Source organism: Sminthopsis crassicaudata, chromosome 1, assembly GCF_048593235.1.
Source record: "Sminthopsis crassicaudata isolate SCR6 chromosome 1, ASM4859323v1, whole genome shotgun sequence".
In the NCBI taxonomy this organism is placed as follows: domain Eukaryota; kingdom Metazoa; phylum Chordata; class Mammalia; order Dasyuromorphia; family Dasyuridae; genus Sminthopsis; species Sminthopsis crassicaudata.
This window is the reverse complement of record NC_133617.1, coordinates 221,943,463-221,962,150: the sequence shown is the minus strand read 5'-3', so window position 1 is coordinate 221,962,150 and position 18,688 is coordinate 221,943,463. Positions and strand designations below refer to the sequence as shown.

General features: G+C 35.4%; 1 protein-coding gene across 2 annotated transcripts in view; it reads left to right on the top strand.

The window, feature by feature from the left end:
• The window catches only part of RAB31 (RAB31, member RAS oncogene family), a 171,251-nt gene that overhangs the window by 145,114 nt on the left and 7,449 nt on the right, over positions 1 to 18,688 (top strand). The window contains exon 7 of one of the 2 annotated variants that reach the window (XM_074274952.1): positions 9,421 to 9,581. The exons of the other annotated variant lie outside the window; for it this stretch is intronic. Within the exon in view, the coding sequence (XP_074131053.1) occupies positions 9,421 to 9,452 (32 nt within the window). The 3' untranslated portion in view covers positions 9,453 to 9,581. Of the gene's footprint in view, positions 1 to 9,420; positions 9,582 to 18,688 lie in introns of those variants that run through there. 2 annotated transcript variants of the gene reach the window in all.

Sequence of the window (18,688 nt, the reverse complement as noted above, 5' to 3'; positions counted from 1 at the left end):
CATTATAGAAGTATATTGTTATTTACATCCATTAAGTAAACATTAAGTATCTATCTACTATGTGAAAGGAAGGAATTATGCTAGTTGCTGGAGATTTGAAAACAAAAAACGATGACATAGCACACAGGCCCTATGTTGGGCATTCTTAGAATCTAATAAGGGGAAATAAAATATATAATCAAGTTTGTTAGAAGGCTGAATGTGATCAGTATAAAAGCAAGATGTCAATCAATGAACACGGAATTTTTGAATGTCTGTTATGTGTCAAACATTGTGCTAAATGCGGAGGCTACAAAAAAGAGAAATGTATTGTGGAAATTGACTATGAGGATTGAGAAAAAAAACAAAATCAGGATTTTGCATCGAAGTAACTGGGGAAGAAGATGGTCCAGCAACAAAAATGAAAAGACAAACTTGTCTTCTTAGCTATTAGGAAGTTGGATAAAGGGACAGCTAGGTGGCACAGTGGATAGAGTATCAGCCTTGAATTCAGGAGGACCTGAGTTCAAATCTGGTCTCAGACACTTAACACTTCCTAGACGTGTGACCTTGGGCAAGTCACTTAACCCCAGCCTCAGAAAAAGAAAAAAAAAAAAAAAAGGAAGTTGGATAAATGTTTCTCACTTGAAAAAATATCCTTATGCACCTCTTAAGGTACAAAATGTGTTTTATTTAAGGAAGGAAATTACAAAACAGTTACTGTGTCTGACATTGATAGAGTGATTCAAGACCCATATGGTTCTTTCATACTTTGTTGTGTACTTGGTTCTCATGTGATATAATTGAAGAGACTAGGGCAGCAGATGCCAAACTGTCAACCCTCCAAAGACATTATATTTTTTTTATTTCCAGATTTCTTTTCCAATGCGAGTTGGGCTTGATATCCAGGCAACTAAAGTCTCCACTCCTCTCTATTCAGCTTAGCTTTTACTACTAGCAGTACACTCCAAATGAAGCATTCATAGCTCAGTCCCTATTAACATACAAATCTCATGGCAACACACAATAAATTTCAAAGGTGGGACTAGCTTGCAAATGTGTAAGCTATGGTCATGATTCAAATTTATATTATAGCTACATCTAGAGTATTTCTAAATGCCTCATCTGCATTCTTACTTTGGAATACCCCTGTAGCTGATTAGCCTCCTTTTCCCAGGTTTTCTTGTGGGGCTTCCCTTTTGGAAAAGATCATTCTTCATTCATCTAGGTGGCACAGTGGATGGAGCACTGGCCTTGGAGTCAGGAAGACCCAAGTTAAAATCTGGCCTCAGACACTTACTAGTTGTGTGATCCTGGGCAAGTCCTTGTCTCAGTTTCCTTATCTGTAAAATGAGTTGGAGAAAGAAATGGCAAACCACTTTAGTATCTTTGCTTTGGGGTCATAAAGAGTCAAGACAGTTTAAATGACTGAACAACAACAAACAACAATTTTTAATTCCTCTTCTTATTTTGCTTCTGACTCTCTGAACTTGAATGTTCTTTCCCCTCTTGCTTCCCCACGTGCTTTGCCCTTCCTTCCTTCTTTTTAACTTTCCTTTTGTAGGTCTTTCCCCATTAGAATGTAAGTTCCTTGAAGCAGAGTCTGAACTTTTTGCTCACCAGTGGGTAGAGCACTGAGTCAACAGTAAGAAGACCTAAGTTCTGACTTTATATATATATATATATATACACATACACACACACACACACACACACACACACACACACACACACACATACATGTATGTTTGGTTCTGATTTTATATGTATGTATGTATATATATAATTTTCTTCCCAATTACATGTTTTGTTTTATTTTTTTCCCAAGGCAATTGAGATTAAGTGATTTAACCAGGCTAGCACAGTTATTAAGTGTTAAGTGTCTAAGGTCGGATTTGAACTCAGATCCTCCTGACTTCAGGACCAATACTTCTTCTACTGTGCTATCTATCTGCCCCCCAATTACATGTTAAAACAATTTTTAGCATTTTTTAAAAATTTTTGATTTCCAAATTCTATCTCTCCCTCCCTCCCTTTCCCCTTCTCTGAGATGGGTAAGCAATCAGATACAGGTTATACATGTGCAATCATGTAAAACATTTCCATATTAGTCATTTTATATTATTTTATACTCAAGTAAAAGAATTTTAAAAAAAAAAGCATTTCAGTGAGCAATTGATTTTAAATATGGAAATTTTCCTAATTGGTTCACTCTTTATCTTACCTCCTAGCAAATACTGGATGGGACATAGGCATCTGGTGCTCTTGATTTTTCCTGCCAAAAAAAAAAGCTAAACCATCCCAGGCCACAGGAAATATAAACATCTTTAGCAGATTCTTATCCCTTATCCTAAAGAGAGAGGAGCCAGACCACTGTCTGCTTGTAGATTTGGGCTCCAGAAATTTCAGGAATGAAGGTGGAAAGGCTGGGTTTCACTTTAATTCTCCAGGTCTCTGACTGGGTAGTTATGAACCTTGGATGTTTAATGACTGACTGACAGCAACAACCAACCTAATCCATAATTTTTAAAACTATAGTGTTTTCTTATTAGATCATTTTCAGGAATGTCAACTCAGTGAATTGCTCATCATCTGAGTAATTTCCCTCAAACTACCCAACAGCTGCTAGCCCAGGATAGGGATCTCAACTCCATCTTTCTTTTTCTTGAGTAAATGTCATTTTCATCCAGAAAGACAAAGAACACCATCTTGTCTTCTTGATCACTTTTTCTTTCTTTTTTTTTCTATGACCTTTCTCTTTTTTGGTTACCCTCCAGCTGTTTCTTCAAATGCTCCTCCCTCTTCCCCCAAGCCTTATGCTGGTCCCTCTGATCTCTCCTTTGGTATTCTTGGTAATCTCATTATTTCTATATGAAATCTATTGTCTTCTTGATGCTGATGACTTCTAAATCTAGAGAGGCAGCCCTAATCCTTTTCCTAAGCAGTTGGATTATCAATTGTTTCTTAGATGTCTATCTCTGAATGTCCCACAGGTCCCAATCTCAAACTTACATACTCAAAATGAAACTCATTTCTCCTAAAATTGATCCTTCTTTCAAACTTTCCTATGTCTATTGAGGGTATCACCACCCTGCCAGTAAGCTCCTATGACTCCCTGTAAAGTCCTGTTTGGCCCTTTTTTAAGAAAATAATTTTTTTATGGATATATTTTGTTTATTACATCATCTAAATTTTCCCTCTGTGGTCTTCCTCCTTCTCTATTCTCCACTCCCAGGGAGCTCTCTCAGATATAACAAAGAATATGGTTTATAAAGTCCTTTACAACTTGGATTCTTGCCATCTTTCTAGTCTTTATAATTCCCCTCGCATCCCAGTAGATACTAGCCTTATTGTTCCTTGTACAAGATACTCCATCTCTTGACTTAACTTTGCCCAGAATATTCTTCCTTCTCTCTCTACCTTGTGACTGCACTGACTTCCTTCAAGACTTAGTCAAGTCTCACATTCTACATGAAGTCTTTCCTGATCACTCCCACTATTATTAGAGTCTACCCTCTGAGATTACTTTCCATCTTTTCTGCATATATCTTATATGTACTTCCCCCCCTGCATATTATCTTCTGCATTAAACTATAAACTCCTTGAGAGCAGGAATCACTTTTTTTTGCTTTTCTACAAATCTTTTGGATCTTGCATAGTACCTGGGCTCATAGTAAATGCTTAATAAAGGCTTGTTGATTGACACTACAGATGTAGCAAGAGCAAACATATGCATTTTCCTTAATACCTCTGGGACATACTCTCCTTTATTCCCCCTTGATTTCAGGGGGAGCAGATATAGTACTTGACTCACTTCACATTAGTCCCACCAAATTCATGTCTAAAAGTTGCATCAGTGCTGAATAAGTCCTCATTTCAGGTTTTACTATCTTACTTCTAGAAGTTCTCTACTGAAACTTGCTCCCTATTCTTCTAGACATAAGTAATGGGCTGGTTAAAACACCCAACCTAGATTCAGACTCCTGGATTTCTGAGATTCACTCTCTTATGGTTAAAGAATCTACTCTCTGCATCTAGAATGGAAAAATAAACAAAAAGATCAAGGATAAAGGTACATTTCTCAGGGACTATATGGAATGAGATTTTAACAGGAGCTCCTAATGTCACTACATAAGTCTTACTGGATGCCATTAAACTCTTTCAGATGGGAATTCAGCAAAGAAATAGCTAAAGCTGATTAAAGTCTTTTGAAAGACACCAATAGTATTGACTATGCAGTCAATAAAACAAAACCAACCAACCCTTCCAACCATGTGGTTATCAATTGAAATTAGTTAAAACATGTCCCTACATATTCCACATTTTTTCCAGGTTACTTCCTTTATATGTTATCTTGATTTTACCAGAAGCCATTTCCCCAGTGCCCTCTACACAGAGAAATTGCATCAGCCAAGCAAGTTGATGGAGTCTGTGCATGCACTAGACCCTAATTATACCTTTAATTAATCAAACAGAGTTCATATTTTTCTGGAGCCCTTGTCATCCGAGGGAATCTGCCTAGAGGGAGGTTGAGACAGAGGTTTTTATAAAATGAAGACAGGAATTATTTGCAAATGGGAATTTCTCATAATATTATTCAGGACACTGTAACTATTAATATTAAGGGCCTAATTTGCATGCCTAGAATTTTGTATTATTTATGCTGTCACAATTGTGGAGATAGGGGGAGATGATCTGTGTGAAGAGAAGGCAGCTGTTACTAATAGCCAGAATCAGGCCACCAACTTTTATTCCAGTCTGCGAGGTGATTGCAAGCATTATGCAAATTCAGAGAAAGCTTGAACATCTTGTCTGGTTTGGAGGACTGGTTTGTTTTTTTGCAGTGACTGGATAGTATGGACTGAAAAGAAGGAGAGCAAGGAAAGCAGCTAAGACTTCTATGTGGTAGGTTGGTGTAGGGGTTTGGTTAAGAAGAACATTGCTAAACTGGGGAGTCTAGAGGAAGGCAGAAGGAATGTTGATGAGATTCCAAATCATGCTATTTAAGGATCATTGGAAAGAAAGGGGAGTATTTAAGCAAGAGAAGCTAGGGGTAAGCTGTGGTTATTTTAGCTATCATCAATTATTTGAAATGTTAACATACTGAAAAGGGGTTAGATTTAAACTACAGGGTTCCAGAGGGCAAAATCAGGAGAAATAAGTTTAAATTATAAGAAGACTGATATCTTCTTGGAGTTACAGAACGGTTTTTAACAATCAGTACCATCCACACCTAAAGCATTTGAAGATTTCAGGCAGAGGCTGAATGAACACTTATTGGGATTATTGGTGGCTTTTCCAAATCATATATTCTGGAACTTAGGTTTTCTGGGTGGTTTTCTCAATGTATTTGTATATGTATTATCTTGTGCTGTCCTTGTGTCTGCTGAAATTTTGTTGACTTTAATAACTTAGCTGAAATTTTTGTTGATTGTAAACTAAGTCTTGGGCACAGAAATCATTTAGGGCTGTTAATGTTGACTCTTTGTCACAAGATCAGTGATAGCTATAGCTATGTCCTTGAGGATACCATCTAAGCCCTTCCATATTCTCTCAGCTGTTCTTGGATCAGAGATCCCTGCCTTCTAACATTAGAAGTATTTTTTAAAATGTTTTAAATCACTATTGATTAAAGAACTGCAATTAAGACAATTCTGAGGTACTACTTCATATCTCTTAAATTGGCAAAGATGCCAGGAAAAGATAAAGATAAATGTTAAAAGTTCTGTGAGAAAACTGGGACACTAATGCATTAGTAGAGCTGTGAAATGATCCAATCATTCCAGAAAGCAACTATGCCCAAAGGGCTGTAAAACTGTGCATACCCTTTGATCCAACAGTGTCACTATTGGGTCTGTATCCCAAAGAAATCATAAAAGAGGGAAAAGCACCTCCATGTGCAAAAATGTTTGTAGTAGCTCTTTTTGAATTGGCAAGGAAATGGAAATTGAGTTGCTCGTCAGTTGGGGAATGGCTGAATAAGTTATGATATATGAAAGTAATGTAATATTACTGATTTCAGAAAAGCTTTGGAAGATTCATGTGAACTGATGCTAAATGAAGTGAGCAGAACCAGAACACTGTACACTGTAATAACAAGATAATGTGATGCTCAACTATTGTAGACTTGCTTCTTCTCAGCAATACAATGATCCAAGACAATTCCAATAGAGTTGGGATGGATATTACCACTTGCATCCAGAGAGAGAACTTTGGAGACTGAATATGGATCAAAATATAGAATTTTCACCTTATTGTTTGTTTGTTTTTTCTTTCTTGTGTTTTCCCCTTTTGGTCTGATATTTCTTGTACAACATGACAAATATGGAAATATGTTTTAAAGAATTGCACATATTTAACCTATATCAGATTATTTGTTGTCTTAGGGAGGGTGGAAGTAAAGGAAGGAGGGGAAAAATTTGGAACACAAAGTCTTACAAAAATGAATATTGAAAACTATCTTTACATGTATTTGGGAAAATAAGATATTATTGAGGGGTAAAATAAATGCCTTTTAAAATTTTTATTTATTAATTTTTGACATTTACTTTATCAGACTTTGATTTTCATTCTCCTTCTCTCCACTTACCTCTCTCTCCCCAAGATGACAAGCAATTTGATGTAGATTATGAATGTACAATCATATTAAACATTTATACATTAGTCATGTTGTGAAAGAAGAATCAATAAAAGGAAAAATAACACAAGAAAGAAAAATGACAAAGAAAGTGAAAATAGTATGCCTCTGTATTCAGACTCCATATTTCTTTCTCTGGATGTGTTTAGCATTTTCCATCACATGTTTCTTGGAATTGTCTTAGATCATTGTATTGCTGAGAAGAACGAATCTATGAAAGTATCATCTGTACAATGCTACAGTGTTCCCCTATTTCTGCTCACTTTGTTCAGCATCAAAATTCATGTGAATCTTTTCAGGTTTTTCTAAAATGAACCTTCTTATTTTAAAAAATAGGGACAATAGTATTCCACATTCGTACACCACAGTTTGTTTAGCTATTTCCCAATTGATGGGCATCTCTCCTCAATTTCCAATTCTTTGTCACCACGAATAGCTGCTAAATACATTTTTGTACACGTGAGACCTTTTCCATTTTTTATGATCTCTTTGGAATACAGATGTATTGCATAGCATGAATAGCAGATGTATTGCTGGGTCAACACATATGCACAGTTTTATAGCCTTTGGTTATATTTCCAAATTGCTCTCCAGAATGGATGGATCGACCTGCAACTCAACCAGCAATGCATTAGTGTTCCAATTTTTCACATTCAGTAGGAATACTTTTGCTCAAGCAATACCTCTAAAACTTGTGCAGGCAACAAAGTGCAGGCTGGATAGCTAAAATCCGCCCATTTCCATTTCTCCAGTAACAATCAGAAATTTAACTTTAGAAAGCAAATATAGATATAAAAGATGTCCTATGAATAATATATTAATATATAGGGGGAATATGTGCAAATTGAATAGAAGAAACCTAATGATAGAAAAATCTGAATGTCCTCATCTTGTAAGTACTCAGAATTTGGATTACTTGGTAGATGGAGGTGAATTTAGGGAGCTTTCTCTTCTGTCCATGCCTTAACCTTTCCCTTCCTTCCTCTCCTCTCTTTTCCTCTCTACCTTCCTCACTTTCTTTCTCTTCCTCTCCCCTGTTTTCTTCCCCTGTAATCCTCTCCCCAATTCCTTCCTTCTCCTTCTCTTCTTTCCTTTCTTCTCAAGACTTGTTGAGTCTGGGTAGACATTACTTTGACAGATGTTATCTAGCCAGTACTACTATTCTTATAAATGTTTAATTTAATTCAATTAAGTTCAAGAGGCATTTATTAAGCACCATTATGTGCAAAAACAGAGTCAGACTACTTCTCTTTTTGTGTCCCCGGTACTTAGTATGTTGCCTGGAACATAGTAGGCCCTTAATAAATGTTTTATGACTGACTAATGATCACCAGAGTTAAAATGGGTTACAAACAATCATCTAGTACCATTTTGTAAGAGTTTTCAATGACTTTCTGTGTATCCAGGTAATGAATAGCAACTTGGCAAAGATGAATCATTATAAATTGTACATCAGTATGCATTGTTGTAGGTTTGTCCATAATGAAGACAAGCTAATTTAAGACATAGTGAAGTCAAGCTAATTTAAGCTAATAACCATTAGCTTAAAAAATGACCTTTCTTTTTTTTTCTTTTTTTTTTTTTTTTTCCCCCGGTAGTACATAGTCACTGCTTTTGGGTATGTGGATAGACTCTGTAAAGGAGAAGAGAGGGCAGAGAAACTGAGATGGAGATAAGAGAGAGAGGAGTAAGAGAGATGGTGCTTGAAATAGGTACTTGATGGCAGTGAAAGAAAGTAAGCAACACATAAAGGAGAGATCCACTCATATTTCTCTTTAAAGAGAAAAAGGAAAATCTTAATGGTTTGTATAGTCATAAGTCCACTTTATAAGACTTGAACAACCTTGAAATTCTTTTTCAATCAAGTCCTGTTCTTCAGTGTTAATATGAGACCAAATAATAATCCTGATTGTTAAATGACAAAACCTCCCTCAGCTGGAGACAGGACCACATAACACAGTTTGTTTGATTTTACAATGAAATAAAAATTCTTCTAAATGTGCACTTCTGTAGATATCCCTGTTAGACTGTATCTGTCCTAAATGCTAGCCTCACACATGCAAGTATGGAGTTCCTATTCTTTTTTGGTTTAATTTTAGATTTGTTCTTGTGTCTTCTTTGCTGGCCATATCAGACTTCACCCAGGAATCCTTACTCCTATAATGTCCATTCTCTTTGGAGGAAATTAACCCATACACAAAAATAGCAGGAGCAAGAATAATTTCTTAATTGCCATGTAGAAAAATGTCAAAGCTGATTCACCATTAGATTATTTTGAAGGCCTGGGGCCTGCCCTTTTAGCGTGATTGGTTAATTTAATCCCTTGAGAATAATTACTCCAGTTTCTCCACTGCTCTCTGCTTGCATTCACCAAGGTAGCAACAATGGCCTGTGTTAGAGAAGTACAGATGAAGCCTTATATTTATTTCCAATGTCGTACTGAGTTCTTATTTTCTTTATTTCTGAAGAAGTTATCCCTTTATTCTACATAGACTATAAGCTTATGTAGTCAGCCCCTATTTTTGAAGAATAAAATATTGCTCAGTCATAAAAGTTGATTTAATAAGCATAAGAGACTCAAATCAGAGGAGAAAATGGGAACCAGAAAAACCAACCTTGGTCTTTAAAATAAACAGGTAGATAGAATTAACTATGGAAAAGTATAGGTACTACAAAAGCTTTCTCAAATCATGAGTGAAATTGTTCTTGTTTGTCCTTCTCTCCCTCTCCCTCTCTCTCTCTCTCTCTCTCTCTCTCTCTCTCTCTCTCTCTCTCTCTCTCTCTCTCTCTCTCTCTCTCTCTAGAAGACTATGACATCAGGGAAGTGACGCCATGACAAGCAAGTGAATTGGATTGCTGTGCAAAATCACCAACCTCACTTTCTCCCCTGGAGTCATCTGGGTCCAGTAATAAGATATAGAATAGGATAGCTAGAGGTGGCCTTGGGTGCAATGAGAGGCTTTGATCTTTTAAAGCTAAGTTCTTTCCCCGTTTCAGTTAGCCCATCCAGTGTTTAAGGCTAGGTAAAATATATTGTATTACTTGCCATTTAGGGTGGGTGGAGGGAAGGAGGGGAATATTCGGAACACAAAATATTGTAAAGGTCAATGTTGAAAAATTATTCCATGCTTATGTTTTGAAAATAAAAAGCTTTAAAAAAAAACTAAGTAAAAATGAGGCAAAGAATATTCTCTTTTAATTAATTACAACAATAAAATCAGTTTGGGAAGGAGAAAATCCTCAGAGTTTCTGGCAAAAACAGAAACTATTGCTATTTACATTCATTCTGAGCCATCAGCATCAAACAATGACCAAGGAAGGTGTGGAATAGAACCTGTTGTTGGGTAATCAGTGACAGCCACGTTTAAGGCATGCTCCACAAAAGAAAAAAATCTAGCCTGTAAACCCCAAAATATCTTTCTAGATTTCAGCAATCAAAATTTATATTCCTTTAGTTAGGACATTCATAGCTAAGGGTATGATTCCTTATGTTAACAAAGGAAAAAGGAGAAGAAGGAAATGAGAAACGGGAAGGAAGGAAGGAAGGAAGGAAGGAAGGAAGGAAGGAAGGAAGGAAGGAAGGAAGGAAGGAAGGAAGGAAGGAAGGAAGGAAGGAAGGAAGGAAGGAAGGAAGGAAGGAAGGAAGGAAGGAAGGAAGGAAGGAAGGAAGGAAGGAAGGAAGGAAGGAAGGAAGGAAGGAAGGAAGGGAGGGAGGGAGGGAGGGAGGGAGGGAGGGAGGGAGGGAGGGAGGGAGGGAGGGAGGGAGGGAGGGAGGGAGGGAGGGAGGGAGGGAGGGAGGGAGGGAGGGAGGGAGGGAGGGAGGGAGAGAGGGGAAAGCTTCATTGCCCAAATGGAACTAGTCAGTTGGGTCCCCAGTGGGGCAATTATTACTAATCACAGATTATTGTTTGTCCTTTGTCCTCAAAGAGGAACATGACTTCATGAAGGAGATATCTTGACTTGCAAATGAATTAGATTTAACTGAGGGAGGGCTATGTAAAGTCATTAACCTTATTCTCTCCTCCTGAGCTATCTGGGTCCCATGGCAAGACAGATTAGGACAATTAGAGATTCATGACCCCATGAGTGAATGAAATAAAGAAAAGGAAGAAAGAATGGTTAATATGACAAAGGAGATGTGTCAACTATGCAAATGAGAGAGCTGCCCCCCAAAGACCATGGAAGTGAAGAGTACAAATGGAAAAATTGGAACAAGGCAAAACATGAAAAGGAAAAGGAAATGGCTTCTATTCCACCATACATGACAAAAATCTAGTTGCAAATAAAAATGCTGCTTAATTTTTATTCAGTCTAATCATGTTGGAGCCACCCAGGTCATGGTTGTACTGAGATTCCACGGCTTAGATCTTATTTTCATGCATTAAATTTCTTTTTTTTTTTTTTAAATTAATTTTATAATTATAATTTTTTTTGACAGTACATATGCATGAGTAATTTTTTTTTTTTAAAGATTATCCCTTGTATTCACTTTTCCAAATTTTCCCCTCCCTCCCTCTACTCCTTCCCCTAGATGACAGGCAATCCCATACATATTAAATATGTTACAGTATAACCTTAATACAATATATGTGTGTAAAACCAAATTTCTTATTGCCCAGTAAGAATTGAATTCCGAAGGTATAAGTAACCTGTGTAGAAATACAATAGATGCATTAAATTTCTAAAGAAACCATTAAAGGCTTGAGTGTTTTTGAGCCTATTAACTTCCAAGAAACTTGAACTTTTAAAAGCATTTAATTTTTCCCAGATAGACAGAATTTTACCCAATCCGAATCTCATTTTTAAAAATACAATAGGACTTTTTCACAAATACGACTCATTATTAAGTTCTTTACAAGGCATTTTTTAAGAATAGAAACATACAAATTATGTTCTGAACCTTTTTAGACTCTTGGCCTGCCCTTCCCACATGTAAACAATATTGATTTAACACTTCCATGGTGATCACCTTGGTGCAGAACACTATGTATGGCCATTTGCCAGATTCCGTTCTTTGGTGACTGGGATACTTGACCTTGGAATGATTTGCAATGTCTTTGACCATGGGATAGAAGTCCTAGCTCCTCCCCCCTCCTCCCCAGCTATTTATATTCTCTTTTTAAAAGTGCAACTCTACTTTTATTTGTTCATTTTCCTCCTTTTGTACTCTGAAGGGAAAACCTTTTCCCCCTTTTTTATGGTATTTGATGTTTGTATGTTTTCAAGTCATATGTTGATTAAAAAAAAAAACCAACAAAACAACAAAATCAGAATCACTGGTCCAGTAGAGCAAGGCAATATTGGAGACCCTGTTTTCATGAATTTCAATTGAACTTTTAACAGAATATCCTTATGGACAAATTGAAAAACTGTGACCTGGAAGATAGTACAACTAGGATTGTTAATTAATTGGATGGACCATCTATGGAAGATTTATGGGAAGAGATGGACAAGAAGTCACACTAGACAGGGCAAGCATATAGTGGGATTATAATCAGCATCTTTGGAAGGAATACATTGATGAGGTTCATAGAAATATATTGAGATGATTAGTTGAATGAGCATATTCAAATCAGTCAAACAATAAGCATTAATTAAACACTTAACATATGTGAGAAACCAAGAAAAGTAATGCTTAATGGAGGATTTTCAGCTTGGACTGAGTTTGTTTTCTTGATGGTAATCTCTCTTCTTATTTTTGTTTAATCCAACATTTTATCAGTTGTGAAGGGAGAACAAAGAAGTCATGGTTATTAAATATTGGATGGCACAAAGCTGGGAGGGATAGTTAAGAATCAAGATTCAAAAAAGGACTAGATAATTCTAACAAGAATAAATGTAAAGTCTTGTGCTGAAAAAATCCACACAAGCACAGGATAGAGGAAATATCAGCTTAATAGCAGTTGCTGTGGAAAACAACAACCCACAAAGGTTTGAATTAACTTCAAGCAGCTGGCTTAGTATGAGTCAGCAGTATCACATGTCTGACCAAAAACTAATGCTTCTTAAGCTGTGTTAATAGAATTATGGTATCTGGGAAGTGAAGGTGATAATCCTGTTATACTCTGTGAAAGTCAGATTATGGGGTGGTATGTTGAATTCTGGACAACACATTTTAAAAGCAAAATTGGCAAACTGAACTTTTTTTTTTTTTTAATTAAAACTTTTTATTTACAAAACATAGGCATGAGTAATTTTTCAGCATTGACCCTTGCAAAACCTTCTGTTCCAAATTTTCCCCTCCTTCCCCCCCACCCCCTCCCCTGCCTGGCAGGTATCCAATACATGTTAAATATGTTAAAATATATGTTAAATCAATTATATGTAGACATATTTATACAGTTATCTTGCTATATAAGAAAAATCAGATCAAGAAGGAAGAAAAAGAAAAACTGAGAAAGAAAACAAAATGCAAGCAAATAATAACAGAGAGAGTGAGAATGCTATGTTGTGGGCCACACTCTGTTCCTATGGTTCTCTCTCTGGATGTAGATGGCTCTTTTCATCACTGAACAAGTGAAACTGGTTAATCATCTCAAACCTCCTTTTCTTTCTATTTCTGTGCTTTTAAGATTTTTAGAATAATTCTCAGAATAATATTTTAAATGCATAAAATGTAATATAAAGAATTACAAAGAAAAACAATTATGTTGAAATAGTTATTAAATATATATTTTTAAAAGTTCACAGACATCAGGTTAAGAACCATTGGTCTGGACCAAGTGTTGATTATTTGGGCATTATTTTTTTATATGTGATGTATTTCCCTATTAGAATGTAAGATAATAGCAGTTACCATCTCACTTTTTTAAAATTTATGTCTTTAAATTCTAATATCTGATAAATGCTTAATAATCTTAATACTTTTTAAGCAGCCAAATTCTAAAAAAAGTTAGAAATCTACAGCGATTACACAGAAAGGGTTAGTGAATATATTTAATCAATCTTGCAATCTTGCGTCTTCTATTTAATATGTAGGAAAAGCTGAAGGGGCATTTTAATCAGAACACATGGAACAGAAAGTCAATTTTCTTTCTTTGTGAAAAGGTGGAGAGAAGAACTCTGACAAATAAAAGGAGTGCTCAGAATGATAAATGACATACTAAAGAAGCAAATTAAAGCATTAATTTATTTGATAAATATTGAGTGCCCACTATGTGCAAACCCTGTGTAGGACAGAAAGGTAAATAAAACCTGGGCTTAGTCCTCAAAAGGTGTTTTTACTAGAGTTAAATGCATGCTTGTGCCCTGGGAAGACAATTCTAAAAGAAGATTCAAATAGATTTTTCTGCTGAAGTCTGAGTAATTACCTGGGATTAGATAACATGATTATTGTTTAAAGTTCAGCTTTTGGAAGGAAGTTACCAAATTATAAGTTTGTATCTTTCTTTTAACTATTGCACTAAGTTGTGGGTAATGTGATTAACCTTGAGTAATTAGTTCATATTTGTGTCATTTATTTCACCAAAGATATTGTTTTTAATAAGAAATGTGTGATTTATTATCATTAGTTCATACTATGACTTTGGGCATGTTGAGCTGACAAATTACGAAGATCCCTTTTCTTCTCCATGGTTCTGTGATTTTAAGACTGGGTCATTTGTTGTTGCCTGTATTCTTTGTTGTTTTCCATGCCTGGTGGGTCCATGAAGTCAAATTAGGCACCATTATTCACTTGCAGATAGCTGCAGCCATTGTGCAGAATAGCAAACCTAGAGTACAAAGGGATAGGTTAATGACAGGACTAAAGCAAAGTCATAACCTTCCAAATATGATAAGAAATTAGAGGTTTAATAGTATTTTATTATATGATTGTTTATCATATAGGATAGTGCAATTAACTCTCAGTAATTTTGGGGATGATTATTTAGGACCACAATTAAAAATGATTAAATAGTCATGATACAAGTCTCTATCCTATATCCTTGCCAACTTTCCTTCTTTCTTTTTCTTCATTTTATCTCTTGCTTCTTCCCCATATTTATTTTAAGGTCAAGGTAATGTTAAAAATATAGTCTCAGGCAATCAATAAACATTTAAGCTCCTATTATGTGTCAGCATTGTGCTAAATATTAGAGAAACTAAAGGAAGCAAAAAATAGTCTCTGCCCTCAAGAAGCTTACAACTTGAGGAAAATAACAAGCAAATTAAATATATATGTGAAAATGTGTATATATGTACAAATGCATAACAATGTGTATATATATATATATATATATATGAGACTTTGTTATGTGCTAGACCACAAAAATGCATGTATGTATTTGTATTTATTCAGCAGGGAAAAAGAGAATTTTCAAAAATTAGAAATAGTAACAGTTCACATTTATGAAGTATTTTACCACTTACAATGTGCTTTCCTGTGAGACAGGTAGTATAGCTATTGGAATTTGCATTTTAGAGATAAAAACTGAACTTTAAAAATTAAGTAACTTATCCAGGGTTACAGAACTTTTAAATGACTGAGCCAAGACTTAAGCTAATTCTCCTGATGTCCAATCCAGTGTTCTTTGCCAATGCTCAATATTAAGATAATGTAATTAACAGTGAAAACTACCAAGTCCCAGATTGGGTTATACTTAAATTTTGGTGATTATACTCTCCTCAAGTACTTGGACTTAGTATATCCCCATGATCTCTCCACTCTGACTTTTTCCCGGTTCCCCCACCAAAAGAACACTTTTTCATCCTAGGATACCTCATGCTGAACAACAGCATTTACATTTACAGAGCAGCTCTAGATTATGTTCACTCATTCATCCTTATAAGTCTCCTGATTGCTTGGTCAAGAAATTGTAAATTTGAAGCTGGAAGGATGGTAGGCTTTGAGGTTCCAATGTTCACATTTGTATTCTTCCTTTGTTAATTTCCACCTCAGCTTCTTCTTTTTCTTCTTCTTCTTCTTTTTTTAATGGGACTTTGTTTCAACAGGTTGGTGATTCCTGTAAATAATTTCTCCTACCATTTCAAATGAGTTCAGATGAACTCTTCAATTTAGAGTCTTAGAAAGTTTCCAGGGCCACTTAGCGAATATGTGCCCTCTGTGTTACTGAGGAAAAAAACTAAAAAATACAAACAGGTAAAATAATGATTTCATCACCTTAAAAAAAAAAAAATCAGAATAGTCCAATTTAACACATATTTCATTCCAAAACTTTTTAAAAAGACAATTTAGTTTCTTATTCTCCTCTCTGGTTTTTTTTTTTTTTTTAATTCCCTTTATGTCTTTTCCATTTTTCTTTCTTTTCTGGGGATTGCTTCCTTTCTCTTATCTCCTTTTAAGTTGTCTCCTAGTTCCACACTTTTGCTTGGTGGTCTTTTGATTTTCTGTGCCTCCTGTTACTGCTATCAAGGAATATTAGTCTTTAAATATATTGATACCCTTTGTATTCACATGATCTTCATTTTTAAACATATCACACACACAAACATACCCACACACCCATAGTCCACAAAGTCATCTATTGAAACAAAAAATAAACAAGAGAACAGTTCAGTGAAATTAACAAAATATATTTATATATTTAAATATAAATATATTAATGTATGTAATGTGCCATACCCATAGTCTCCTATCTGTTTAAAGAAGAAGAGGAAAGAGGTACACTTTCTTCTTCTTTTTCAAGGGGACAAACCTGGTTATTTTAATTGCACAGATTTCAGTTTGCCAGTTTATGTTCTTGCTAATTTTTTTTTTTTTTTAACTACTAACAGAGATATTTCTTAGGAGGAATTAGATTTATTCTGTTTGGCCCCAGAAAGCAAACTTAGGAGCAGTGGGAAAAAGCTGAAAAAAGGCAGATGTATTAATGAAAAGGAAAATTTCCTAACAATCGGTGCTGTTAAAAGAAAAAAAAAAAAATAGGAAGTTGGGACAGGCTGCCTCAGGATGGAATTAGTTATCCCTTAGGAGATATCTTCAAGCAAAGGCTGTTTGCTTGAAGCTCAAGCATGTTCAAAAACAAGATTGTATAGTTCATGGAATCCTGGCCCAGACTCAGGAAAACCTGGATTCTTCTATGGGACATAATAATGAATCATATCTATATAACCCCAATCCACATATTTTGAGGAAGAACACACCCTGTTATGAGACCTAGCAGCTGGAATTCGATAGTGACTAAGGGAGGTGAAGGAAATGACACCTTCAAATTGTGCTTTAAAAAGTTCAAGATACATATTCGATCTACTAATAGCTACTTTCTCCTTCTCCACCCTTCCCAACATACAATCTGCTTTCGTCATTACTGAGTCATCAACTGATTCTGCTTGCCTAGCAATAATTCTCCCACCCCAGGCTATATGTTTCCTTTTGCAGTATTTTCCATTAGTTCCTTTTTTTTTTTTTTTTTAAATTTCCATTGAAATACTTGTAGTATTCTTGCTATACCTAATGCCTATCCTCTCAGTTTTGTTGACCAGGGTTATCTTTGAGGTTCATCACAAGATTTTGCTAACATAAAACTGGTTTTAGAAGAATTGAAAGGAGAGGATGGGGAGAAACATTGCCTCAGATCCTAGACCTCACTGCAGATATCTTTGGACATGAATAGCAGGACATTTTGAAAGAATTACCATTGTGAAGCAATATGTTGCAGTAGAAAGAACACTCATTTTGGAAGGAGATTTGTCTTTACTGAGTACTGTACTGTACTAAACACTTTACAAATATTATCTTCTTTTGTCTTCATAACTATCCAGGGAAATAAGGTGGTATTATTCTCATTTTGTAGTTGAGGAAATTGAGGTAGACAGCTGGTTGAATGAATTTGAATTCAGGTCTCTGTGACTTCAAGTCCAGAACACTATCCCTTGGGCCCTCTGGCTGCCTCTGATTTGGAATCAGAGGACTTGGATTGGAATCCCCGCTTTGTTAGAACCTCCTCGTGGTACTTCATGTCTTTCAGTAAGGTGAAAGCATTGGACTACATTATCCCTGAAGGCTCTTCAAACTCTGGATTGATGATTCTGTTACTTTCAACTATATGGTAATAGTTTAAGAGAAAGGGAATTTTTGTTCATTATTATTATTAAAAAACAACAAGAATCACCTATGATTAGCAAATTCGTGAATATTCATTACTTATCTAAAGTAATTGTAACCAGACCAATGACAAAAATATTTTTGACACAATAATGTGGTGTACAGCCCATCATGAAAATAAAAAGGATTCTTTTGATAGATCTTTGTCTATCAGGACTAATAAGAGATCCCTGATGGAAAGTTAAAGTATAATGCCGTACTTATGGCATTTTTCTTCCTTTGCTCACATTCCCTTCTACTTCCTCTCCTTTCTCTTCCTTCTCCTTTTGAAAAGGAAATATAATTTTTTTCTCCACATAATTTTCTCTTTGGCAAACTGCCATCAAACAGCTTGCTCTCTGAAGGCCTAGTATAATTTAGGAGTTGTAACTACAAGATAGGATTCTTAGCATTTACGATAACACATTTTGAGGAGAAAAACAGTTTTCTGACTCATGGGGATTTCATGGCAACAGTTGACATGAAAGGCCTTTGCACTGCTGGCTTTCCGGGCACAATTGGAATTCATAGAAATAGCATATTTGTGGTGCTTTTATCTATGTTCTACTGTGTTTGGTGAGGTCAAACTGGGACAAAAGCAAAGATGAGATTTATTTCTAGAAGGGAATTTGTTTTTTCCTCTTTGCTGAAGAAAATAAAATCTGAAAAATCTTACTTGTGTCTGATAAACATTAGGAGTTCTAATAACCTAAATACTTTACCCATTACAGCTGAAAGTAATATAGTAAAATCTGTTCTGGGCATCTGAAAAAAAAATTCTATTACATTTACATAGTTCTCTGACATGTGCTGGGGGATTAGTTCAATAGATACATCCATTCTGAGGTATACTTTTGGTCTTTGGGATCAAAATCATCACATAATTTCCTTTTGGAGGTCTAACTTTCACTTGCTGATCTTTCTCTCTCTTCCTTGTTTTCTCCATCCATCTTTTACTCTTAGCAGTTTCCTTTTTAATAAATAAGTATAACTAAACTAAACAAACCAACACATTGGCTACATTTGAAAATTTTTATCTTATTCTGTAC